Source organism: Heterocephalus glaber, unplaced genomic scaffold (genome assembly GCF_053883595.1).
Source record: "Heterocephalus glaber isolate CG9 unplaced genomic scaffold, H.glaber_assembly_v1.0 deba00000809, whole genome shotgun sequence".
In the NCBI taxonomy this organism is placed as follows: Eukaryota; Metazoa; Chordata; class Mammalia; order Rodentia; family Bathyergidae; genus Heterocephalus; species Heterocephalus glaber.
Genome location: NW_028258163.1, coordinates 3,764,219 through 3,787,866, shown reverse-complemented (window position 1 = coordinate 3,787,866; position 23,648 = coordinate 3,764,219). Strand labels below are relative to the sequence as shown.

The window sequence follows — 23,648 nt, the reverse complement described above, 5'->3', positions numbered from 1 at the left end:
TACTTGCCTAGCATTCTGGAAATTCTGGGTTTGCTCCCAGTACCGCCAAAACCAAAACGAAACAAAATAAAGCAAGAGTGAGAGTGGGAAAATGAGAAACCACAACAGACAGATGTTTGCTATCTAATTTGAAAACCAAACAAACACTGGGTTACTCATGATGTGAAGTAGGGGGACTGGTGGGGGCAGACAAGTCACCAGAGAGGGACAGAAATAACACCTATATTTCCTCATCAGGTTTAGGGAGCTCAGTGAGACATTCTAGGAAAAAACTAGTAACAATTATAAGACAGAACAACTGACTTCCTAGGAAAGATTAAAACAAGTCAACCTACAATGCGTGGCCCAGCAATGACTAAGGAGAAATATATGAATGTCAGCACCTTCCTAAAGTTGTAAACACCAAGCCTTGCAGGCATGGGGGAAGGGAGGGGAGAGCTGAGATGGGGTGGAGGGGCTGCTATGTAGGTTGATGAAAGGAGAGTTTCAGAAGATGTTTAATGTTTTTATTAATCTGGCCAAATTCCTCTTGCTCACAAATACATGTTTACATATTAATTCTCAAACATGAGACATTCAGTTTTTCCTGACATGTTAGGCTAACCTCTTCCTTGTACATAAATGGTTCTGGGATCTCCCAAAGCTAAGAGCAAAGGAAAGAAGCCAGATAAATAGTTAAACCTATTGTTTCTCTCTCTCTCTCTTGCGCGCGCGCGCACACACACACACACACACAGCAACAGCACTAACTTGAATTCACACAAAACAAAACATAGCCTAAGAATTAATTTCAATCTTATTATTCCATTTTTCTAAGGAATATTGTAGACCTTCTATTTTACAAGTGAATCCCAAATTATATTAAAATATAATTATTTTGGAATTTAGAGTCAGAGCAGGAAAAGCCTCTCTATTCTCTAGTATGAAAAAGGAATTCCTAAATTCTATTCCTCTAGGGTTAGGGGCCTAGGTCTACTTTGGGTCTTTGTGGCTGGGAGGAGTTTCTTACTCCCACAGGATAAGCTACGAAACCTTGTAAGCATGATGCAGACTTCCTCCAAATCTTTTTATCTTTTTGACTGCTATTCAAATGAACAACCAGAGAAACTATTTCTTTAGAAACTGTAGACCAAACCTGAGAGAGGGAAGATAGGAAGGGAAACACCATTAAAAAAAAACAAACTTAGGTAGATCCTCCAAGGTGATCTCATTCAGCCTCAGCCTTAAATATTATAGATGATCTGATGAGTCCAAAATGTATCTTCAGCCCCAATTTTTAATCCTACTGCCTACCTGGCATACCACTTTTTTTTTTTAACCTGGCATGCCATTTAATGTCTGATGCTCCTGGTTTTCCCACTTCCACATTTCTTCTAGTATTTCATACTCTACCTCACACCCACAACAGAAGCCAGAGGGACACATTTAACATTCAAGCTAAGCCGGGCATGGTGGTATGAGCTGTAGTTTCGGAGCAGGCAATACAGCGAGACCCTGAGCCTGTCTTGAAGACCACACCAAACCCAAGCTCCACTGTGTCCCCTGTTCCAGTTCTAGCACCACGCCAGAATCCACCCTATCTCAAAAGTCCTTTTTTTTTTGAGACAGGGTCTCACTATGTGGACCAAGCTGGCCTCAAACTCACGATGTTGCCCAGGCTGGCCTTGAATTTGAAGCAATCCTCCTGCCTCAGCCTCTCAAGTGCTGGGATTATAGTCAGGCCCATCATGCCAAGCTCAAAAGTCTTTACCATGGCCTACTAAGCCCTGTAGGACCTGCTTCTAGGACACCCATCTCTGATTACTCTCTCCTCACTGATTGTACCTGCTCTGGGATCCTTACTGTTCTTTCATTACGCCCAGCATGTTCTCACCCCAGGGCTTTGCACTTATCTCCTCAGCCTGGAATGTGCTTCTTTCTGCCAGACAGATGCTCTGGCTGGCTTCTTTACTTTTCTCAGATCTTGCCTCAAATGTCATCTTATCAGAGAGGCCTTATCGACCCATATAAAATAGCAACTCTGATCATTCTACCACTCCTCACCTGCATTTTTCTCCATAATATTCATATTGGGTCTTTAAGTTTTGCTTATACTATATCTCCCACTCCCACTCCACTAGAAATGTAATTCCTAGTAATTAAGAGGACAGAAATGAACTTCATTTTGTTGCATGCTGAATTCCTAGTGCCCAAAACAGTGCTGGGTCTTGGCTGATGCTTACTATGTGTGCTGAGTGAATGAATGAGCAAATGAAGGAACTGGTCCATGCTGTGGTCAAACTCTAGTATGTACAGGGCCGGGGATTTAGCTCAGTGGTTTCGCCACCTGCCTTGCAAGCGCAAGGACCGGAGTTTGATCCCTGATACCAAAAAAAAAAACCAAAAAACAAACTCTAGTATGTACAACTACTTGCAACATAATGTGATAGCTTGAGTAGGATGAGAGGACTGGAAAGGGAGAGACACGTGAGTGAGGTTTGAAAACAAATGGAAAGTTTGCCAGGTGGAGAGGTGGCTCACAGGAACACAATCGAGGTGCGGAAACACTGACTGCAACAGTACCATTAACATGGGCATTCAGAAGACTAAAGGTGAGTCATTTATCTTCTGGAACATACATTTTGGAAGGGAAAGTGTTCTGCCAATTAGGCTGGGAAGGTAGAGGCATAAAGGCCATAATGAAGAGTCTGGACGTAGCTGGGTATGGTGACACACACCTGTAATCCCAGCACTCGCGAGGCTGAGGCAGGAGGATTATGAGTTAAAGCCAGCCTGGGCTACAGTCAGGCCCTGTCTCAACCAAACCAAACCAAACAAAACAAAACCAACCAACCAAAAAAATAACCTTGTACACATGTAAGGGAGCTTAAACTTCATCTTATGTATGACAGACAGTTCCTGAAAAGTTTTGCAGTAAAGGACTAAAAGGGTTACTAATAGAATAAGAGCACAGCAAAGAATGAATATGGATTAGCAGGTATGGGGTGGGGGCTGAAGACTGGAGCCCAAAAGATCAGCTAGGAGGAAGCAATGAACCTTGTTCTCACAACACTCAGAGTATGACTACATTGGGATTGTGTGGAAATGCTTAACAGAAGAGCAGAGAACCAAGAAAAACAAGGACGAGGGGTTAAGTTTCCACTGTCTGATACGGCATGACCCACCACACAAGAGAACCCAGAACACCTCTCACCACTGACAGTCTTCCTTCAAGATGGCAGCGGTTGGTGATGTGCATCTACCCAGCTGTGCCCCCAGTGGTCCTCAGGCCCTGAAACCCTGGTCCATCTGGTTAACTGGCTAAAGAGGTTTAAATGGCAAGGAAGGGACAGCTGATTCTTATAGTGATACTACAGAATGTGACTTTTTCTTGAAGGCAGGCAGTTTAATAACATAGTAGTTGATAAAGAGAAAGCGTGAGCTGGCAGCTATGGGACAAGCTTGTAATCCCAGTTGCTTGGAAAGATAAAGAAGGATCACCTGGGCAATTTAGTGAGACTTGCCTCAAAATTTTAACTGGTTTTAGTAGCATATGTCTATAATCCTAGCATTCTGGGAGGCTGAGGCAGGAGGAGTGCAAGTTTAAGCTTAGCCTGATCAATTTAATAACTCAGTGAGAATGTGTCTATAAATTAAAAAAAAAAAAAAAGGCTGGGGATGTAGCTCAGTAGGAAGGCCCTGGGTTTAATCCCTAGTACCCCCAAAACAAAACAAAAGAAAACAAAAAACAAAGTGTAGGCCAGGGATATAGCTTAGCAGCGCAATGCCTGCCTAGTAAGCACAGGGCCTGAGTTCAATTTCCAGTACCAAAAACAACAACAACAACAAAAACAAAGGGAATAAACAGGAAAGACCAAAAGGAAAGCAAAATGCTCATGAATGGCATGTAATAGAAACCTACTATACAAGTGTTCTGCATCGAGAGGATGTGCTCTCTCTCATTACTTACTGTATCCGCAGCTGTGAGATTGATACCCAGTCCTCCAGCACGTGTGCTTAACAGGAACACAAAGATGTCATTCCTGCAGAAAAGGGAGGAAAACGTTAAAGGGAAAACTGAACAGGAGAAAGGGAACATGGTCAAAGAGCTATCTTTGTATACAGAACATGGGGTCCAGGCCCAGAAAGTGTTTTGGAGGTTACCTAGGCCTACTGATGCTCCCTTGAAAAACTATACACAGGAGCTCTGTTGCTAAAACCACATGATGGAAATCATCTTCCAATCTGCACAGAAATTTTGCCACCCATTAGTATGTGACTGATAGGCAACAGAACCATAAACATGTAGTAAACATAAGGAAAAAATGTCACCATGGAAGCAGAGACCTTTCTCCACACTGACAGTCACTTATTTATTCATTTAAGATTTTTGAGATAGGGTCTTACTATGTAGTTCAGGCTGACCTTGAACTCACTATATAGCCTAGGCTGGCCTTGAACTTGAAGTCATCCTCCTGCATCAGTGTCCTGGCTACTGGGATTACAGGTATGCATTACCACCCCTGGCAGACAGTCATATTTTTAACAAAGTCAAACCATTTTTAGTTCATATAGAGAAGCCAAATAAATCAGTATTTCCTGGTGCTTCCCTTGAGAATAATGAACTCCAATAATGTAGTTTGGTAACTAATGATTATTATTTCAAAGCACTCATTTTAAGATGAAGAAAGTTAAGTCCCAGAAAAATAACCTTAGATCAGGAACAAAGATCCAACCCATGACTTCTACGTACTAAATTGAATTTAAGATTAATCCATGAAGATAGGGTGAAATTAAAGTACTTCTGGATGAATGCCAACACAGCTCCTACATAAAAACAGTTAGATATTTTCTGCTTTCTCTTGCATCCTGGGTCCTTTTGTATGTGTATGTGTGGTGCTGGGATCAAACTCAAAGCTTTACACCAGCTAGGCAAGCACTTTACCACTGAGCCTCATTCTCCAGTCCCAATCCTTTTAAAGAAATGTAGAATCACAAATAGTCACTCATACTGGCAACAAATACTTACTGAACACAGTACTTTCTAGGAAAAAAGTCCACACCAGATCACCAGGAACAGGCTTCTAAGTATAAGATTTATCTCACAAATAAATGGGCTCAGCTGTAGCCTAATTCTTGCAAACAGCAAAAATGTATTGTAAGATTACTTGCATTTTCATGTTCCTGCCCTCTGTTATTTTCTAGCACGTTTCTTTTCTTTTTTTTTGGTATCAGGGATCGAACTCAGGACCTTTCGCGTGCAAGACAGATGTGGGCACCACTGAGGCAAATCCCTGGCCTGGCTAGCACATTTTGAAGAGAGAAACTGTATTATGTTAGTGAGTAAACTTGACAATACTATAAAGCAAACTGTTAATCCCCCTTTTTCATGTCTATAGAAAGGAATACAACTAGGAATTCATTCAGATCAGTGTTACTCAAACTATAGGTCATGAAATCAGTTTGGAGGATATAGACAGACTGCTTTAATGAAATTAAAGCAAAAATAGAGCAAATTAGAGAATATTCTAGTGTGTCACAGGTCACAAAGGCTAAGAACCATTTTGTAGTTCTGGATTTTGTACAGGGGTAATAAATTATAAGGTAAAATTTCATGGGGGAACAAAAAGCATCAAGCATTCTGTCCCTTCAGGCAATTCTTCCTCAGTAAAGTCACTGGACTGCTAAAATCTTTTTCCTGGACTATAAAATAAGGATACCCTGAATATAGTTAAAGTGACTAACTGGTGACACAGCATCATCAAACTTGAATGTCAGTGAAGGAACTATTCTGAAATAAGCATCCCGGTTAATCATAATCACTGGGTAGGTCCTGGTGGACATCTGCCCATTATTTGCATTCAATTAAACATAGCTTTCCTAGACAGACAGATTATAGAGTACACTGGGAGACCCCTTGTAGGTCATGATTCTAAAAACTTTGTATACCTAGGGAAGGGTCTATTAGTCTATCCTTGAATCAATCTATTTCTCTTCCCTCTCCCTCTCTTCCTTATTTATTCAGCAGTACTGGGGATTGGACCCAGAGCCTTTGTGCCTAACTACATTCTGAACTCTTTTATTTTATTTTGAGAGAGGGTCTTTCTGGGTGCTAAACTGCTGAGTTAGAGATTAAACTTAAACATCTTGGTTCAGCTTCCTGAGTAGCTGGGATTAAAGGCATGTACCACCACCCTTGGCCTATTATTAATTTTTTTTTTTTTTTGGTTTGGTTTTTTTGAGAGAAGATGTCATTATGTAGTTCAGGATGGTCTTGAATTCACTATGTAGCCCAGGCTAGCCTTGAACTTGCAGTGATCCTTCTGCCTCAGCTTCTTGAGTGCTAGATTACAGATATGTGCCATCATGCTGGGCTCACAAGGAATTTTTTCATAATTCTGAAAAAGTCCGCTGTCTGAGCACAGTGTAGAAGTTGGTGGAGGAAACAGATATGGAACAAGGAAGGAAGATGCAAGGTAGCTGAGAAGTAGAACAAAAGAATGGGTAGAGGCAGAAAGGTAGGCCATTCCCAAAGTCTAGACAGCTCGAGAGCTTAGTCCCCAGATATGGTAACCACTTGCAAACAGGGACTATATACAGGAAAAAACACTAGAGAAAGCAATGTAGGTAAACATAAATTAACAGAAAAGAATCAGAAATCTTATGGATTACAGAAATTTTGGGTTTTTAATTAAGGAAGTTAGTTTCTATCTGGATTACACTGTTGGATTATTTATAAACAAAAACATCTAATCAAACTGCTGAGAAGTTCCTTCCTACTCAATATAGCCAGTATTGATAATGCAAGTTAATGTTTTGACATCTCTGAATGAAGAGAAAAAAGCAAAATCCTGGGTGGCAACAGGGTGGTTTGGGTGCCCTCTAGGGGCTGGAACAGAATCTCATCCAGGGTCTCTGGGAACAGGCCCAAGAGATCAGGCTTCAGGGTGGTTTGTAAAGAGGCCTCAGAAAACCAACCATGCATATTCTCTCTCTCTCTCTCCTCCTCTCCTCTCTCCTCTCCCCTCCCCCCTCCCCCCTCTTCTCTCTCTCTCTCTCTCTCTCTCTCTCTCTCTCTCTCTCTCTCTCTCTCTCTCTCCTGAAGCCTCTCTGCATCAAAATACACAAATAGTGCTAGGCATGAACAGACTGCAATAAAGGTTTGTTGAATAATTGAAAAAGAACCCAAATGAAAGAAGACAGTGGAGCTCTACATCACTCTTAGCAAGACAGAAAAATCAGTGCTACAGCCACTTTTCCTCATGTTTGCCAAAAGGACACCCTAGTGGTCAGTGGGCTGAGAAGGCATCCATCTGGTAAAGGTCATGGGGTAGGAAGAGGAAAGCAAAGGCCAAGACACCACAGAGCAAAGACCTTGTGAATGGCTTCTAGGATCACGCACTGGTCACATGTTCTGAACACTGCCTGGTCAGGACATCCTGGCTAAACAGTCTTTAGTCTCAGTCAGACTTTTTCCTGGAAGGATCCCTCATAAATAAATCTTGTATGAAGGGAATGTAAATGGCTTTTTATAGGAGTTCTTGTTTATTCTGGCTGACCTTTGAGTCACAGGGCTTTCCAGTTGAAAACTACATTTTTTAATTTTGATGTTTTTTCATTAATGACAAAAATGTTTAGCAAGTCAGGTCTTTTTGTTCCCCTAAACACCTGTCTTTCTCTCCACACTGGGCTACTTCAGGGACTCAAACTTCTAAGTGGAGAACTTTTCTCCATTTGGAGGTGTCAGCATGATATCCTTCTGGTCACTGTAGGCACGATTTGGACACATACATCAGAAATAGATGATTTCCTAGCCATAATCTTTTTTGTTGTTGTTTTTGTTTTTCGTACCAGGACCAAACTCAAACTCATGACTTTGTGCTTGCAAGACAGGTGCAGTGCCACTGAGCTAAATTCCAGGCCACTTAAACTATTCCCTAAGTAATTCTGTTGTAGGGTTTAGAGGCTCAAATAAGGTTCCTTAGTAAAATCTATGCAAGTAAGATTTTTACTAAGTAGATCTAGTACAATTACCAAATACACTATTTTCTTTGGAAAATAAAACACTACTAGGTGAAATATCTATTAATTTATGACTTTTAGCCCACAGTGCTCACTGCCTCATATCAACATGCCTACATCATAAATAAGCCAGCCTGATGGGAGAAAATCTGTACAGGCACTCTAGGGAAATATACTGTATACAGCGTACATGACATCAAGCTCTTGGCAGAGCTCTGTGGCTGGAGCAGGCAGGGGTATGACATAAAGTACTTCAATGACTTTACAATCAAAGGAACGTGATCATCTGGTAAACCTTTTTCCTCTTTTTACCATAACAGGGCTAAGATCCACTGCTATGCTTATACATGTTTCAAAGAACTGATTTTAGAATCTGCTAATGGCTTCCATAGGTGAGAGAAACTAGGTCAGACTATCTCCACAGGTGCTCCAAGGTAATAAACTGAAGTAGGTCAAAGTGGATCTTCCCTTCCATTGTTGACTGAACAGTTGCCTGGAATCTTGGCATATAGCTTTTTTTTTGGGGGGGGGATATAGTTTTAACTTATAAATTACTGGCCTATGTATACAGGTCACTAAATCAAAACATCAGGATATGTATCCTTACTTACGTTCTATTGTAAAGAACATTCTCAACCAGAAGCTATGTTAAACTAAGAATGTTTTTATGCAAACTTATATTGTATCTGAGTTAAACCATGCTTTAAAACTGAAATGAGAGAAATTAAAAATAGTAACATAAACATAAGTAGCTATGTGCATAATTTGCTTCCCAAGAATTATAAAGTTAAATATTAACAAGCCAGACAATTAAACTCTACAAAGTCAAGACTATTCTGATTATCAGACCTTTCTTCGTCAGACCTTTATTCTTCAATTCTCCAGGTCTAACAAAGAAAATTAAGGGTGGAGTTTAGCAGACCTATCACCAGGAGAGCTTGGCTTTCTCCTTGGAGAGAGCAGTAACTAGACTCTGCTTACTACAACAAGAAGCAGCACTCAGGATAATTATGACCCTGTAAGGCATCAGCACTCAGCAGGCATTATGTGAAATTTCATAGGCTCATTAGCAGGTGGGAGAGGTACTGTGACAGAGCCACTGGCTAAACAGAGTGCACCCTAGTACAATTTATCATACTGTACAGTATTGCCACAATGCTAAAAAGGAAGGTATTTTTCCTTAAGTTTATATGAAATGAAATGCCAAGACAAATTAAAAATCAGCTCTAGGGGCTAGAGATTTAGCTCAGAGGTGCTTCCACCTGCCTCACAAGCGCAAGGGCCTGAGTCTGATCGCTGGTACGAAAAAGAAAAAAAAATCAGCTCTAAGTCAACACCTGGAGATGGCTACTATTAACATTTGAGGAAAAACAAACAAACAAACAAACAAAATTTGAGAATACAATCTTGAACTTTTTTCTAAATACACATTACCCACTGAGAAGGATCTTTGTGCATACTCAAGACATTCTTTTGTTGCCCAACAAAATAGGGACTGATGTAGTCAGAAAGAATATTTAAAACACAAATATAAGCTGAGTGTGTTGGTGCACGCCTGTAACTCCAGCACTCTGCAAGGCTGAGGCAGGAAGGTCGCAAAGTTCAAGGCCAGCCTGCACAACTTGGTGATACTCAAAAGAAAAAAAAATTAAAACTTTTTAAAAAGGGGGGCAGGGATTTAGCTCAGTGGTTCCGCCGCCTGCCTTGCAAGCACAAGGTCCTGAGTTTTTATCCCTGGTACCAAAAAAAATTTTTTTAAAAAAGGGCTGGGGATGTAGTTCAGTGCAAAGGTCCTGAGTTCAATCTCTAGTACTGCGAAAAACCAACAAAAAAACCACACACATAAAATGACTAAATACATTCTCTCTGTCTCTCATTCACATAAATCTGAATCCTATAAGCCGATGTAGCAACCTCTTAAAATGTTAGGCACTATATTGTGATTGCTTAATAAACTAAGATGTATTGGCATTTCTTTTAAACTTACCATTTCAAGTACTAAAGGAAAATAAAAATAAGAATATTTATAATTTCCATTAAATGTTACCTGTTCTGAAAATCAGCAACCATGTCCCGCCTCTCTGAGATCTTGGATGAGCCGTCCAGCCTCATGTAGGTATGTTTCTTATAAACCATGTACTCCTGCCGACCAGGACATAAAAGTTTAGAATAAGTCTCATGAGAATAACGATATTCAACTCTCCCAAGCATGTACTCCCCCTTCTATCTATCTCATCCATACTGAGCAGAAGTCATTATTTCCAGAATAGAAAGAAAGTAAGACCAAAAGCACAAGAACTTAATTTGTAAATGAGTTTACTGCCAGTGTATGAAAACTGAGAACAGCCTGAATCCTCAAATTCAACTTGGAACCTAGTCTTATTCCCACAGATTTCCACAAGCTTTATTGGGGGGGGTTATAAAACAAAATCAAAATGAAATTCCAAAATAAAGAAGTTCCCTGGGCTGGGGATTTACCTCAGTGGTTCCAGCGCCTGCCGTGCAAGCACAAGGTTCCGAGTTCAATCCCTGGTACCAAAAAAAAAAAAGAAATTCCCAAACCAAAATGGCTTTTCAGTCACCAAACAGATGTTCTTCACAGCTATGAACATATCCAGTTTTCTTTCGGTGTTTTTTCGCACTGGAGATCAACCTCAGGGCCTTGCACTTGTGAGGCAGGCACAGCGCCACTGAGCTAAAACCCCAGCCCTCTTTCAGTGATTAACATGTATCCTAAAGTGCACCCTGACCCCCTCCAAGTGCTTGATAATTGAAGTCCTGGAATTTACAGCCTCAGTATCAGAGTGAAAAGGAGACAAAGTTATTTTCCCTGGCACAGGAAGTTGTGGGCATCATACGTAGGAGGAATTGTAACTTTTAAGAATGGAGAGGAGATTTCAAGATACAATGGAGCGAAAGCTGCAATTCCTTTCACAGATGATGTGCAAATGAACACTGACTCTTTTATGACCTCTAATTACACTACAAAAAGCCCACTGTAGGGAAACCAATGCCAAGAGCTCAACACAGCTGCCTATTTATAAGAAACAACTGCACCAGTTACCACAGTCCTTCATCCATGGTACCACTTTACTTGGTTTCAGTTACCCACAGTAAACTGTTGTCCAAAAATAGTAGATGGAGTATTCCAGAAATGAACAATTCATAAATTTTACTTTTATTTATTGGTGTAATTATCCTATCTTATTATTATGGTTACTATTAATCTCCTACTGTTCCTAATTTATAAACTGAACTATCATATATATACATATATAAGGAAAAACAATATATAAGTTTTATACTATCCACAAGTTCCAGGGATCCACTGGGGGTCTTGGAATGTACCGTCCATAGATGGGGGCACTACTGCATTTTGGTCCTAAAATAACTTTTTTTTGAGATAGGGCCTTTTCATGTAGTTCAGACTGGGCTTGAACTCACTATGTAACCCAGGCTGGTCTTGAACTCATGGCGATCCTCCTGCCTCAGCTTCCCGAGTGCTGGGATTACAGGCATACACCACCACCATGCCCAGCTTAAAATAACTGTAACTTTTTTTCCCCATTTTTTTGGTTGCTTTTTTTTTTTTCTTTTAGCAAAACATTTAACTTTATTTTAACTTTAAGACTAATTTTAAGACTAATCATTTCTACATTTGGGAAATATCTGTGTTAGTTTTCTGTGCTCAAATGTTCTCTCTCTCTCTCTCTCTCTCTAATACTGGGAATTGAACCCAGTGAACAACGAGCTACATCTCTAGCTCTTTTTATTTTTTTCTTTTGAGATAAGGTCTCAAAATAATCAGCCCAGGCTGGATTCAAATGGGTGATCTCCTGGCCTTGGGCTGCTGAGTAGCTGTGATAGCAGGGTGTGCCCTCACACCTGACTTATTCTTAGGTCTTATACCCATGTGGATATTTTAGCATACAAGGTTTCTGCAGTCTAGTATGGCTGGTACAGTGTGCATGGCGGCCTATTCTTAGACAAAGTGAGTGTAAAGAATGTGCAGAAGGGGCCTGGGATCTAGCTCAGTGGTTTCGCTGCCTGCTGCTAAGCACAAGGACCAGAGTTCGATCCCCCGTGACCCCACCCCCGCCAAAAAAAGAATGTGCAGTTGTAGGCGAGGGTACCTGTTGAGGTGAAGCCAACAACAAAAGCAGACAAGCTCACTGAGGAACATATCTTTCATTGTGTTTTGTAAACCCTTCCCAGCAACTATTCCTTTCTGTCGCAGAGTAGTTCCTTAATGGCTCTGATAATCAAAAAGGGGCAGAAAATATTCAAATGAGCTTCAAGGTCACACTTAGTGGTACAGCCCTATAACTAGACTGGATTAATGGCAGAAGAGTAGGTGTTTTGGATGAGAAGGAATTGAGGAAAGAAGATGAAATTGGTAGCAGTATGATGATCTTTAGAAGCTCTCTATACCTTGTAGCTAATCCAATCCATAAATGTACCAATCCAGAACAATAAAATAACGAGAATACACCAAAACAGTTTAACAAGAGTCATCCATCCAACTGGTTTGGACTCTTTTTTTCTTTTTGAGATAGGGTCTTACTGTATAGTTCAGGCCAGCTTGAACTCACTATGTGACCCAGGCTGGCCTTAAATTTGCAGTGATCCTCCTGCCACCATCTCCTAAGAGCTAGGATTATAAAGGGATGGACCACTACTTCTGGTCAAGTGTGGATCTTAACAAAAAAGTAGGTTTTCTGCTTTGGTACTCAGCCATGTATGTATGTATGTATGTATATATTTGCACTGCTAGACATGCACTCTACCACTGAGCCATATCCCCAGCTTCTCTTCTGTCTTTTAAACTACAACTTTTAACCTTAAGAAAGCACTGATGAATCAATCTTTTTGTTTTTAGTTTTTTGTTTTTTGGTTTTTTTTTGGTACCAAGGATCAAACTTGGGACCTTGCGCTTGTGTGGCAGGTGCCAGAACCACTGAGCTAAATCCCCGGCCTTGTTTTTAATTTTTTGAGACACATCATGCTATATAGTCTGTAGTCCAGGTTGGTCTCAAACTCGAAGTGATCCTCCTGCCTCACCCTCCCGAGTGCTGGGATTATAGGCACGAGTCCAGCTCAATCTTCTTATAAATTTTGGTGTTCACCTAATTATAGCTCAAAGTCACCACAATACCAGCGATATCAACCCCAGACCATAATCAAACCAACCCTGCTTACTCAGAGCCTATTACTGAGGAAGAGCTAATCCTCAAGATAGCCTTTAAGATAGGTGCTATTATTGTCACTCTCATTTTACAGATGTTACATAAGGTCTCTAAAGTGAAACAGGTGGTAAGAAGCAGGCTGATTCCTGAGCCTTTTGTTTAACCCTTCTTCTGCTTCCCAGATGGAAGGGCTGCTCACCACTAGTTAGAAAAAAATATGGGAGCAGCCCCATTAATCCTAAGGTTATTACTATATTCTGGTCCATAAAGCCACTCACCTGTCATCATAAAGAAAGGATAATTAGGCACTTAGAAAAAGTAAAGGTAAATGTTTACATACCCCTATCCTCACCCTTTTATTCTGAAACTTCTATTTATTTTACAGTTGTCTTTGATGTTCATTTTAACCCAATTTTACACTGCTAAAACAATTTAAGGGAAGGACTAAGGATGATTCACAAACCTTCAGACTTTGGTTATCTTTATCTCCTTGGACATACTGCTTTCCACCTTTCGGTGTACATCACCAGGAAAAAGTCAGGCTTCTGTCCACATATATTACAATTTCCTTGCAGTCCAAGCAAACTGGACCAAGAGTGAAGGTGACTCATTTCCTTATGTAGCATGGAGCCCTTCAGAGTAAGGCACTCATAGGCCTGTCATAGTTGCCCTGAACCTATATGTCTTATTTCATTTTATTTTATTCCACTACTTCTCTCACATGTCATGTATCTTTGCATCTCTCTGCCTTTTTACACAAGGCTTCCTTAGTCCTGAATTCCCTTCCTCCTTGATGGTTAAAATCTCACTTAAGTTCAGTTAGCTTTGAGGAAGACTTCAGACAGACTTAGAAATAAAGGTATTCATTCTTGCTATCTTTAGTTCTGGTAATGATTTATTTTGGCACTCATTTGACAGTTATTTGTGTATGTATATAAGTCCTTCAGTAGATACATTTCTTGAAGTCAAAGACCATCTTTAACTGATTATGTGAATCAGTTTAACATAATGCCTTGCTCACGGGTGCTATGCAAATAAACAAGCAGACAAACAGACTACAGTGTGGTATAAGCTGACAAATTTCCCTCTCTCTTAAGATCTCATGAAAACTTTATAGTTATGCAAATTTGGTTTTTTATTTCATGGGGCAGTATTAGAATACCCAGCTTCCCAGTATGTTCAAAATCATAGTTCCCAAAGGTACCTTTAAGCGCTAAGAGAAGTCTGCTCACAGAAGACAGAATATCTGTTATTTGATTTGAGCCTTTTTTTTTTTTTTTTGTACCGGGGATTGAACTTGGGTCCTTGCGCTTGTGCAGCAGGCAACGAAACCACTGAGCCAAATCCCCGGACCCCAGAATATCTGTTATTGATGAATCCTCCCCAAATGAGGTATTGCACATGGATGGCTGACTGTGCAAGTTACACAATTCAGTGTCTCAAATGTTGCCATTAGCTATGGATTATCTGGATTAATTCTATATTGCATTACTTTCATATATTGATACACTTGAAGATTTGTCTGGACTTCAGTACATAACAATCACACTATATGCAGCATCAGTTGGCTGACTCGTCTCAACTACTTCTGCAGTGCATAAAAAGTACTTAGTGCCATATTGTCCTTAAACTACAGACTCAGTTGCTTGATGCAACAGGAATAAATCTCGAAAGATGACACCAAGAGATTAATACAAGTCATCTGTAATGAGATAAAAACTCTCTGCAACTATTAGAATATACAGGGGGGGCCCAACTATGGTAAAACTGGTGATGGGAGGAAGAATTTGACATCTAGCTGGACACCACCTTCACAATTCTATGTATATTTCCATAGTAACTCCAAGAGCCAAGATATTTTAGGTGACCCAGTAAATACAAAGTAAACTTGCAACATAATGTTTAATGATGTATCATATCTTTGAGTTCTGCCTGTGGCAAACTAAAATTCCTGGCCCTGGAACGTAAGTACTTTCTTTTTAAAATCCCCTATCCAGCAATACTACTTGGATGCCATATGCAAGGACAAAACATTTCTGAATACAGAATTCTGACTGGAAGATGATCTGATATTTATACAGTGGACCCTCAAGTTATGACTAGCCTGACACACAAACAACTTGGGTTAATTAGGTTAATGGAAGATTCGTCTGCCTCTTACTATCTATAGCGTGTACCCAGGTAAACATTCAGATCTTAGCTGTATTGACTTACAAACACATTACTTACAACCAGCCCTTGAGAACCAATCAAGTTTGCAAGTAAAGGGTCCACTGTACAAGGAATTTAAATTCAAGCTGGAATTTTACTCAAGAGAAAAAGGAGTTTATCAATCACTTGAGAAAACACTGAGCAAATACTAAGTGCCCAGAACTGGTATTTTTCACAGAATGGAAACCTGGCCATATAAAAACATTTGAATCTTTACTGTTGTCTGTTTCTGCTAAGTTCCAGAAATACAAAAAACAATCAGGGATATGACACAGAAGAAGAGGAAGAGGAAGAGGAGGAAGAAGAAAAGAGAAAGAAGAAAAACAAGATGAGGAAGAGGAGAAAGAGGAGGAACAGAAGGAAGAAAAGGAGGAAGAGGAGGAAGGAAGGAGGAAGAGGAGGAAGATGAAGGAGGAAAAAAAGGAAGAGAAGGGAGAGGAAGAAGGGGAAAAAAAGGCTGGATAAGAGAAGAAGAGGAGGAAGAGGAGGAAGAAGAAGGAAGAAAAAGAGGAAGAGAAGGGAGAGGAAGAGGGAGAAAAAAAAGGCTGGATGAGGGCCAGGATTTAGCTCAGTGGTGCTGGCGCCTGTCTCACAAGTGCAAGGTCCTGAGTTTGATCCCCTGTACCAAAAAAAAAAAAAAGGCTGGATGAAAGAGAAAAGCTAACATGTTCCATAACTATACAACAGAGTTTCAATTCCATGTGAATTTCTAACTTCTACTCTACTGGAAGCCTTTCTTTCCCTCTTTGTAGAGGGCAGAAGATGTTAATGGAAAAAAGGAGAATCCTGAAAGAAGAAACAAACTTTTGAGACTGAAGAAGCAAGGCAAAGATAAAAGCACTTCTGTTAAAGTATTCAGAGGAAAGCATTCATATAGACAGTTCTTTCCTCACCATGATTTATAGTATACATGCTGGGGCCGGGGATTTAGCTCAGTGGTGTCACCGCCTGCCTCACAAGTCCAAGGCCCTAAGTTTGATCCCCAGTACAAAAAAAAAAAGTATACATGCACTAGGTCACATTTTAAGGCTTGGTTTTGTTTTTTGTTTTGTTCTGATCCTCCTGCCTCAGCCTCCTGAATGCTGAGATTACAGGTGTGTGCCATCACACCTGCCTGGCTTCACAAATGTTTATACTAAAAGTGGCCACTGTGAAAGCAACTGAAAATACTCTTTGAAAGATAAAGAAATATAGACCCAATCATGCATTATCCTAAGATCTATGACACATTTACTTTTCAATAAATGATTCAACATAACAGTAAACATTGTGGATGGTGTAATTCCATGCCCATAAAATGGATTTTATTTGAAGACTAACCTCTTAGAATACAGAATGTGATTCATTTTAGCAATTAATATTAATATAAATGAATAAAAAAGAATGAGCTTTCACAGGGAAATATACCATTGATGAAACAACAATATAGTATTAAGGAAACTACTTTCATTTTAGTTTTGGAAGTGTACAAACAGGTGTAACATTCCCTGGTTTCAGCATCCTAGACACATGTTACATATATGGCAAAGGAATGTCAGTAGTTGTGAAACTCAGTCAGTGAATCTGCTTCTCCCTAATTTAGAATTCCCCACAGGGATGCATTTAGAGAAAGTTTTCAAGCTGCCTGGTTTGCAAGTTCTACCCACTATGTGCCCCTCCCTCCACTGCTTACAGATAGATAGGAAGTAACCTATTGGGTTGAGTTTATAGATTCTTCTTGAATAAAATTCATCACTTAGTAATATTTAATGAACACTCAGAAGTATGTGCACAAAGTGAAGGACTAAAATGTATGGCTGTATCAAACATAAACCACCTACACTCAGCTTCACTTGCCAGAGCTAGCTTATCTTGGGATATTCATCCACATTCCCTTGGAACTTCCCTTTAATATGAATCAAACTTTAGGACTCTATGCTATACTGATATATCCTTGAAAAGGAAAAGACTATTTCTCTCTTACTAAATCTGTAGCACTATTGCTTTGTCTGTAATTCTTAGCAGCGCAAGATCACTACTTTATCTGTGTTTTCCTTGATTCTTGAGGGCAAGGGAAATGCGCTGCACCTTAAAAAGGCCTCACTGCAGGAAAGATACTCAAATTGTTTTGGTTGTGGGCATCATCTGGTTTGAGTGAATTATTAAGACATGCAGACAGCTCTTTTGTTTTGGGCTGCTGTTGTTAGGACCTTTTAACATAGTCAAGATTTACATCAAACACAACAGAAGTTTGAGGTCAGTCTAAGCTACACACATAGTGAATTTAACTAACTGGCTTAAACTATATCATGAGATCATACCTCAGAAGAGAGGGGGAAAAAAAAGATCTACTCATATTATAAATCAGGTTTGTTCTGTCAACAGCATCCAAAGTGCTAAATACTATATGAAAAAAAGAAGCTAATATACATGACCTAAAGACGATACCAATTCAAACTTTTCATTTGAAAAGATGAAAATATGAGGTAGTCATATTGGATTTTTGATAACTTATGGGACTGAATCATTTGACTGCAGTAATTATGTCATGATGCTGAGTTAGCACACAAGATGAGGGAAACTTTTCAGGTGGCTTTTTTTTTTTCCTGGTACCAGGGATCGAACTCAGGACCTTGCACTTTTGAGGCAGGCATGGCAACACTGAGCCAAATCCCTAGCCCCATCCAGCCTTTTTTGTTTTTCAGGTGGTTTGTACATCCAAGTACAGTACTTTTTGGAGAATTAACTAAAGTGTTGGTACTTTCATCTGGAAAACCTGCCACATGTCTACTATGTAGGTATTGCTCACCTTCCACCCTCACCCTCATTTCCTCTGCCTAGTCCATATGTGTTACACGGGGAATAAATCAAAGGAGGTTGACCTAAGGGTTCATAATTAAGTTGGCCTAAAATATTACATCTCTTGATAAAAGCAGTTGCCAGATTATGAGAAGTCTGACACTGAATTTAGATAAACTCACTATAAAACTCAGCAACTGACCTGGACTGCCAGGGAGCCTGAAAACCCTCTCTTTTGCTACCTTTATCCCTTCTGCACTGCCATGGTCCCTATTCCCTAATTCTCAGATATGGATGATCATGGTCCAGTTTCTACTTACTTATTGCTAGTACCTGGAGTACCAGGGCCAGAATATAAAGCCTTACATCTATAAAACCCAAGAGAAAACATGAGAATATATATATATACTCCTGACAACCAGATGCTTTTGCCTTTTGAACTTTCTTGCATTACTATAATGGTCTGTGATTATCTGTTCTCATCATCTATTTCTTTTTTTTCTCTCTCCTATTTCTATGGTATGCTCAGGACTTCCTCTCTCTCAAATCATTAAGCCACTATTCAGACAAGTACAGAGAACCTAAACATGTAAATAATTAAAGAAATAAAAGCTACCTAGGGCTGGGGATTTAGTTCAGTGGTTCCGGCACCTCCCTCGAAAGCACAAGGTCTCGAGTTCACTCCCCAGGTCCAAAATAAATAAATAAATAAATGAATGAATGAATGAAGGAAGGAAGGAAGGAAGGAAGGAAGGAAGGAAGGAAGGAAAGAAGGAAGGAATGCTGCCTTGATATAGCTATGTCTTTCACCACCAACCCAATGGTTGTGAACCTTGGACGTTTATCAGAATCACTTCAGGATTTTTTTTTTTTGCTTTTTGAGACAGTCTTTCTACATAGCGCAGGCTGCCCTTAAACTCACTATGTAGCACAGGCCGGCCTTGAACTCTTGGCACTCCTCCTGCCTCAGCCTCTCTCAAGTGGTGGGATTATAGGCATGTACCACCACATCTGGCAACTTCAGGAGATTTTTAAATACCCTGATGTCCAGGTCTCATTCCAAACGTATTGAACAAGAATCTCTGGGGATAAGAAGAGCCATCAATAGTTTTAGAAGTTTCTCAGATGAATGCAATATGTAGTCCCAAACCATAACATTACCTCAGACTGACTAGCTGTTCTATGGGCTTTTTCATAGAAAACTAACGCTGAATTTGTTCTCCATAATCAGAGAGACATTTTCAAGAAGATTCCTAGGCTGTGATCTGATTTAAAATCGGGGAATTAATTCCCTAGAAAGAAAGGTGCTCGAAATCACTGGACAGAGAAGGAGGCAAAGGTCCTTGCATCTTCTCCACTTGTCATGAGCTGCTTTTGCTTCTTTATAGATTAAAATCACAAGGAGGAGCTTTGGAGTTCCCATTAAGGAAGACTGACACTAGTCATGAATATGTGACTCCTCCAAGTTAAATGCCAAGGAATATTAGAATCCTGAGGTTCTCTCCTCCTACCTCCAGCAGGTCTATCATCCTGGTCATCTGGGAGTAGATAAGGACCCTATGTCCTTGAGACTTGAGCCGAGTTAGCAGGACATCAAGGGCATACAGCTTTCCACTGTCAGTGATGAGGCTCTCTTTCCCTGGGGAGAAAAAAGGAAGAAGAGAGAAAACTTTAAGTGAATCAACAAAAGCATTCACTGCAAAGCTGTATGCAGCCAAAAATTACTAGCACTAGGACAATGTTGTCATTAGCACAGACAAGTACTCCAGAGGAAGAAAACAAAGCCCCATTAAATCACAACTGCAGGCAAGAGTGGTGGTGAATGCCTGTAATGCCAGCACTCAGATCACTGTTGAGTTTGAGGCCAGCCTGGGCTCCATAGTGAGTTCAAGAGCAGCCTGAACTACATAGCAAGACCTGTCTCAAAAAACAAAACAAACAGGGCCGGGAATTTAGCTCAGTGGTTTCACTGCCCGCTGTGCAAGTGCAAGGGCCCGAGTTCGATCCCCGGTACAAAAAAAAAACAACAAAAAAAACCCCAAACAAATCATAACTGCAGAAGTGCTCTGGAAAGATACACCTTGAAAGAGGGAGGTTCAGACTCTCTCCTAGCTGACAGCTCCCAATCAGACACCTACTGTTAGGGCATTTGAAAGCACCTATGCTCTGCATTCTCACTCGGGGCACACTAGGTATACACATAGGCATTTATGAATGATGTCTATGTAATATCTGCTGTAACTTGAAAAATCTACTTCGTCTTTATTTATCTATCTCTAGATATTTGTTGTGGTCAAATGTTTATATCCTGAATGCATGAGAATATATAGAAATAAGAATTGCTCCCAGGCTGGGGATTTAGCTCAGTGGTTCTAGAGCCTGCCTCATAAACAAGGTCTCAAGTTCGATCCCCGGTACCAAAAAAAAGAATTGCTCCCATCTTCCTAGGGAGACATGTACACATAAGAAATGCAATTCCATCCCCAGTACAAAAAAAAAAAAAAGTGCTTGCTTTGGCAGCACATATACTAAAATTGGAATGATACAGAGAAGATTAGCATGGCCCCTGCGCAAGGATGACACGCAAATTTGCGAAGCGTTCCATATTTTTAGTTTCTCTAGTGTGAGAAACTGAGAGTGTAAATAAGGATTAAAAGGATTAATAACTAATAATTGATACTTTGAAATAGGAAAAGGTTCAAAGGGGTAGGGGTGGTGGGAGGAGATGGGGAAAGGAAAGAATGGAAAGGAAAAATTATGAGAAAAGAAAAAAAAAATGGAAACAAAGTCTGTGTAAATAGGGAAGGGTGGAGGGGTGAAGGGTGCACAGGTAATGGGGAAAAAATAAGAACTAAGATACATCATGTACACGTACAAGCACCCAATGATAAGTGTAAACATATTGTATACCTAAAATATACCAATAAAAGAATTAAAGCAAAAAAAAAAACAAAAAACAAAAAAAGAAATGCAAAATAAACATACCTACCCTGACTTTTTTTTCCTTTTGCAGTCCCCTAGGGACTGAACCCAGGGCCTTGTACATGCTAGGCAAGTGCTCTACCATTGATCCCTAGAGCATCAACTTTTTTTTTTTTTTTTTTTTAAGTTAATATGTGTTTGTGATACCCAGTGATTATATTCAGCTTAGGGCAGTGATGGTGAACCTTTTAGAGCTTCCAATAACAAACAGCCCACTGCAGCATGCGTGCCATAGGTTCACCACCACTGGCTTAGGGGTTTGCATATACTTAATCTTGATCATTTTTATGGCCCCAGCTTCCCTTTGTCCATTGAACTTTTTAAAAAGAAACAACCAGGAAAAAAAAGAAAAGAAAGAAACAACCAGGGCTGGGGATTTAGCTCAGTGGTTCCGCTGCCTGCCTCCCAAGCGCAAGGTACCGAGTTCAATTCCCAGTACCAAAAATAAAATAAAAAGAAACCACCAAATAACCAACCAACACACACCACCAAAAAAACAAAAACAAAAACAAAAACACCTCCCTCTTAGGAGGATTTCAATAGGTTGGCTGATAAATGTCATTAATGCAAGATATAATTTGATAAGGACACCAGGCTTCGTCTTTTCAGAAAGACTGACTTTGGGTTTCTGTGAGATGAAGCTGCTTTCACTCATTAATTTATGCTTTTTCCTTCCTCTTCCCATAAGAAATGATTTCAGCTGAGATCTAAAGAATAGTTAACTCACAAGTTTTCATCTTATCCATTCAGTATCATTCAACTTCCATCATATTTCAGGAAGCAGACTTTCCTGTTTGCAGACTGGCTCAGAAACATGCCTTAAACAATTGCTGCCATTAAGAGGGGAAGAGAAGAGGCTTGAGGGCTGGATAAGAGTATGTATGCAAGTGGCTGGGGGAACACAAAAAAAGAGAAAGGATAGAGATCTCACAGTGACAACAAATCAAAGAGAAATTGTTAAGACAAATACACAATCTATTCTTAGTTTTTGGGTTTGAACTCAAAACTTTTCTTCTGAACTGCACAGGTTGACTATTGAGAGCAATTGAAGAGTTCTCAACCCTCATTCCTGTCTCTCCTTGCCAAGTGCACAATTATTGTCTAACCTGAAGAACGGATGTGCTGACAGCACCATAACAAATCATCAGCCACTCTGTTTGTGCTACAAAGCTACAGGTCCTGAATGTTTACTTGTCTATGCCACAGCCTGCCTTTTCCCACCTTCAGAACATTGCTAGGCCGCATCTCTCCCTCTCCACCCCCTCCCTGTCTCTGTGGCACACACCTTTGTTCAACCTCTTTGTTTGGTCCTGTTTAGATTACTGGAATGCTCTTCTTTTCGTTTCTCCTTACACACACAATCAAATGACTAAAGCTGGGACAGAAGTGACTGCTGAGCCCTCTCCCTAGCACTAGACAAGGAGGCCTGTATAAACTCCAAGTCTCATCAGGCAGCAATACTCTCGTAACAATTTGAAGGGTTTCTTATCAAAGTTACCCTTCTTCAATTGGATTGACAGGGGTGTCTTGATTTTCTTAGCTCCTGAACATTCCCCACAAAGATACTAATCAGCTTTAGACATTACATTTCTGTTCTCATTAAAAGCACAAGGCTAAAAAAAAAAAGCCTACATATTTTCCAGCCAGTGAATGAGAGTAAGCAAGCTAAGTTCTTCAGATTTCTGCAGCCTGCTTATCTACTATCTCCATTCAGATAATATACCCTCAGCACAGATAAATAAGGCATATACAAATTTATCCAGTGTCTCAATTTTGAGAGGTCTCAATGGATTTATAAATCATGGTTAAATGATTTTGGTACATTTCTGCTTCTCATATCTAGTTTACTTGCTAACTAGAATGAAATGATGTTAGGATTAGAGGAGCTCAGACGTACATATATCACTCAGTTTTTAGGATCTACCAAAGTTGTACTGAAGAAGAGCACTAGCTGTTGCTAAACAGGGCATGGAGCCAGGAGGACCACAATTCCCTAGAAATCAGGCTGATTCTGCCAACTCAAACCCAGGCCCAGCCCCTTCTTTGAAATAGAAGCTCAAAGATCCTGAAACAAACAGACCTATTATCTTTTAAAATCTTTCCTACAATCCTATGGCATTTACATTTAGATACAGGTTCTTATCATCCATAGTAACAAATGTAGCCCATGGTAGTAAACTTAGGTAACAGACTAAATAGCATTTCCCTCTTCCAAGGAAAGGAGCCTTTTGAAAGGATTGTACATCCTTCTGGTAAAGTATGGAGAAGCAATCATGGTATGAAACCAAGGAGATTTTGGCCAATCTTTCAAGGAGTGCAACAGAATCAACACTTCCCAGGGAAACACAAAATGTACAAATAGAGAGGAAAGAAAGATAAATACAGGTTCCAGTGACACAAACTCCCCCCATCTCCACCCTGGCCCAGTGTACAGAGCACAATGGGGTCAGTGAGGAGCTGGCTGGTTCTCACAGTAAACAGCCAGTGAAG

The 23,648-nt window shown here is 40.1% G+C and overlaps 1 protein-coding gene and 1 non-coding gene across 4 annotated transcripts in view; one reads left to right on the top strand and one right to left on the bottom strand.

Annotated features, from left to right (window-relative positions):
• Ino80 (INO80 complex ATPase subunit) overlaps positions 1 to 23,648 on the bottom strand; it is a 129,448-nt gene that overhangs the window by 12,701 nt on the left and 93,099 nt on the right. For all 3 annotated transcript variants that reach the window (XM_021241902.2, XM_013078415.3, XM_004861593.4), the window contains 3 exons: positions 19,688 to 19,815; positions 10,049 to 10,143; positions 3,950 to 4,022 (listed from right to left, as the gene is read on the bottom strand). In XM_021241902.2, coding sequence (XP_021097561.1) covers positions 3,950 to 4,022; positions 10,049 to 10,143; positions 19,688 to 19,815 — 296 coding nt within the window. The remainder of the gene's footprint in view (positions 1 to 3,949; positions 4,023 to 10,048; positions 10,144 to 19,687; positions 19,816 to 23,648) is intronic.
• LOC147829009 (U6 spliceosomal RNA) lies at positions 20,681 to 20,787 on the top strand. Its single transcript, XR_015449828.1, has one exon. It is a non-coding gene; the product is annotated as a U6 spliceosomal RNA (small nuclear RNA).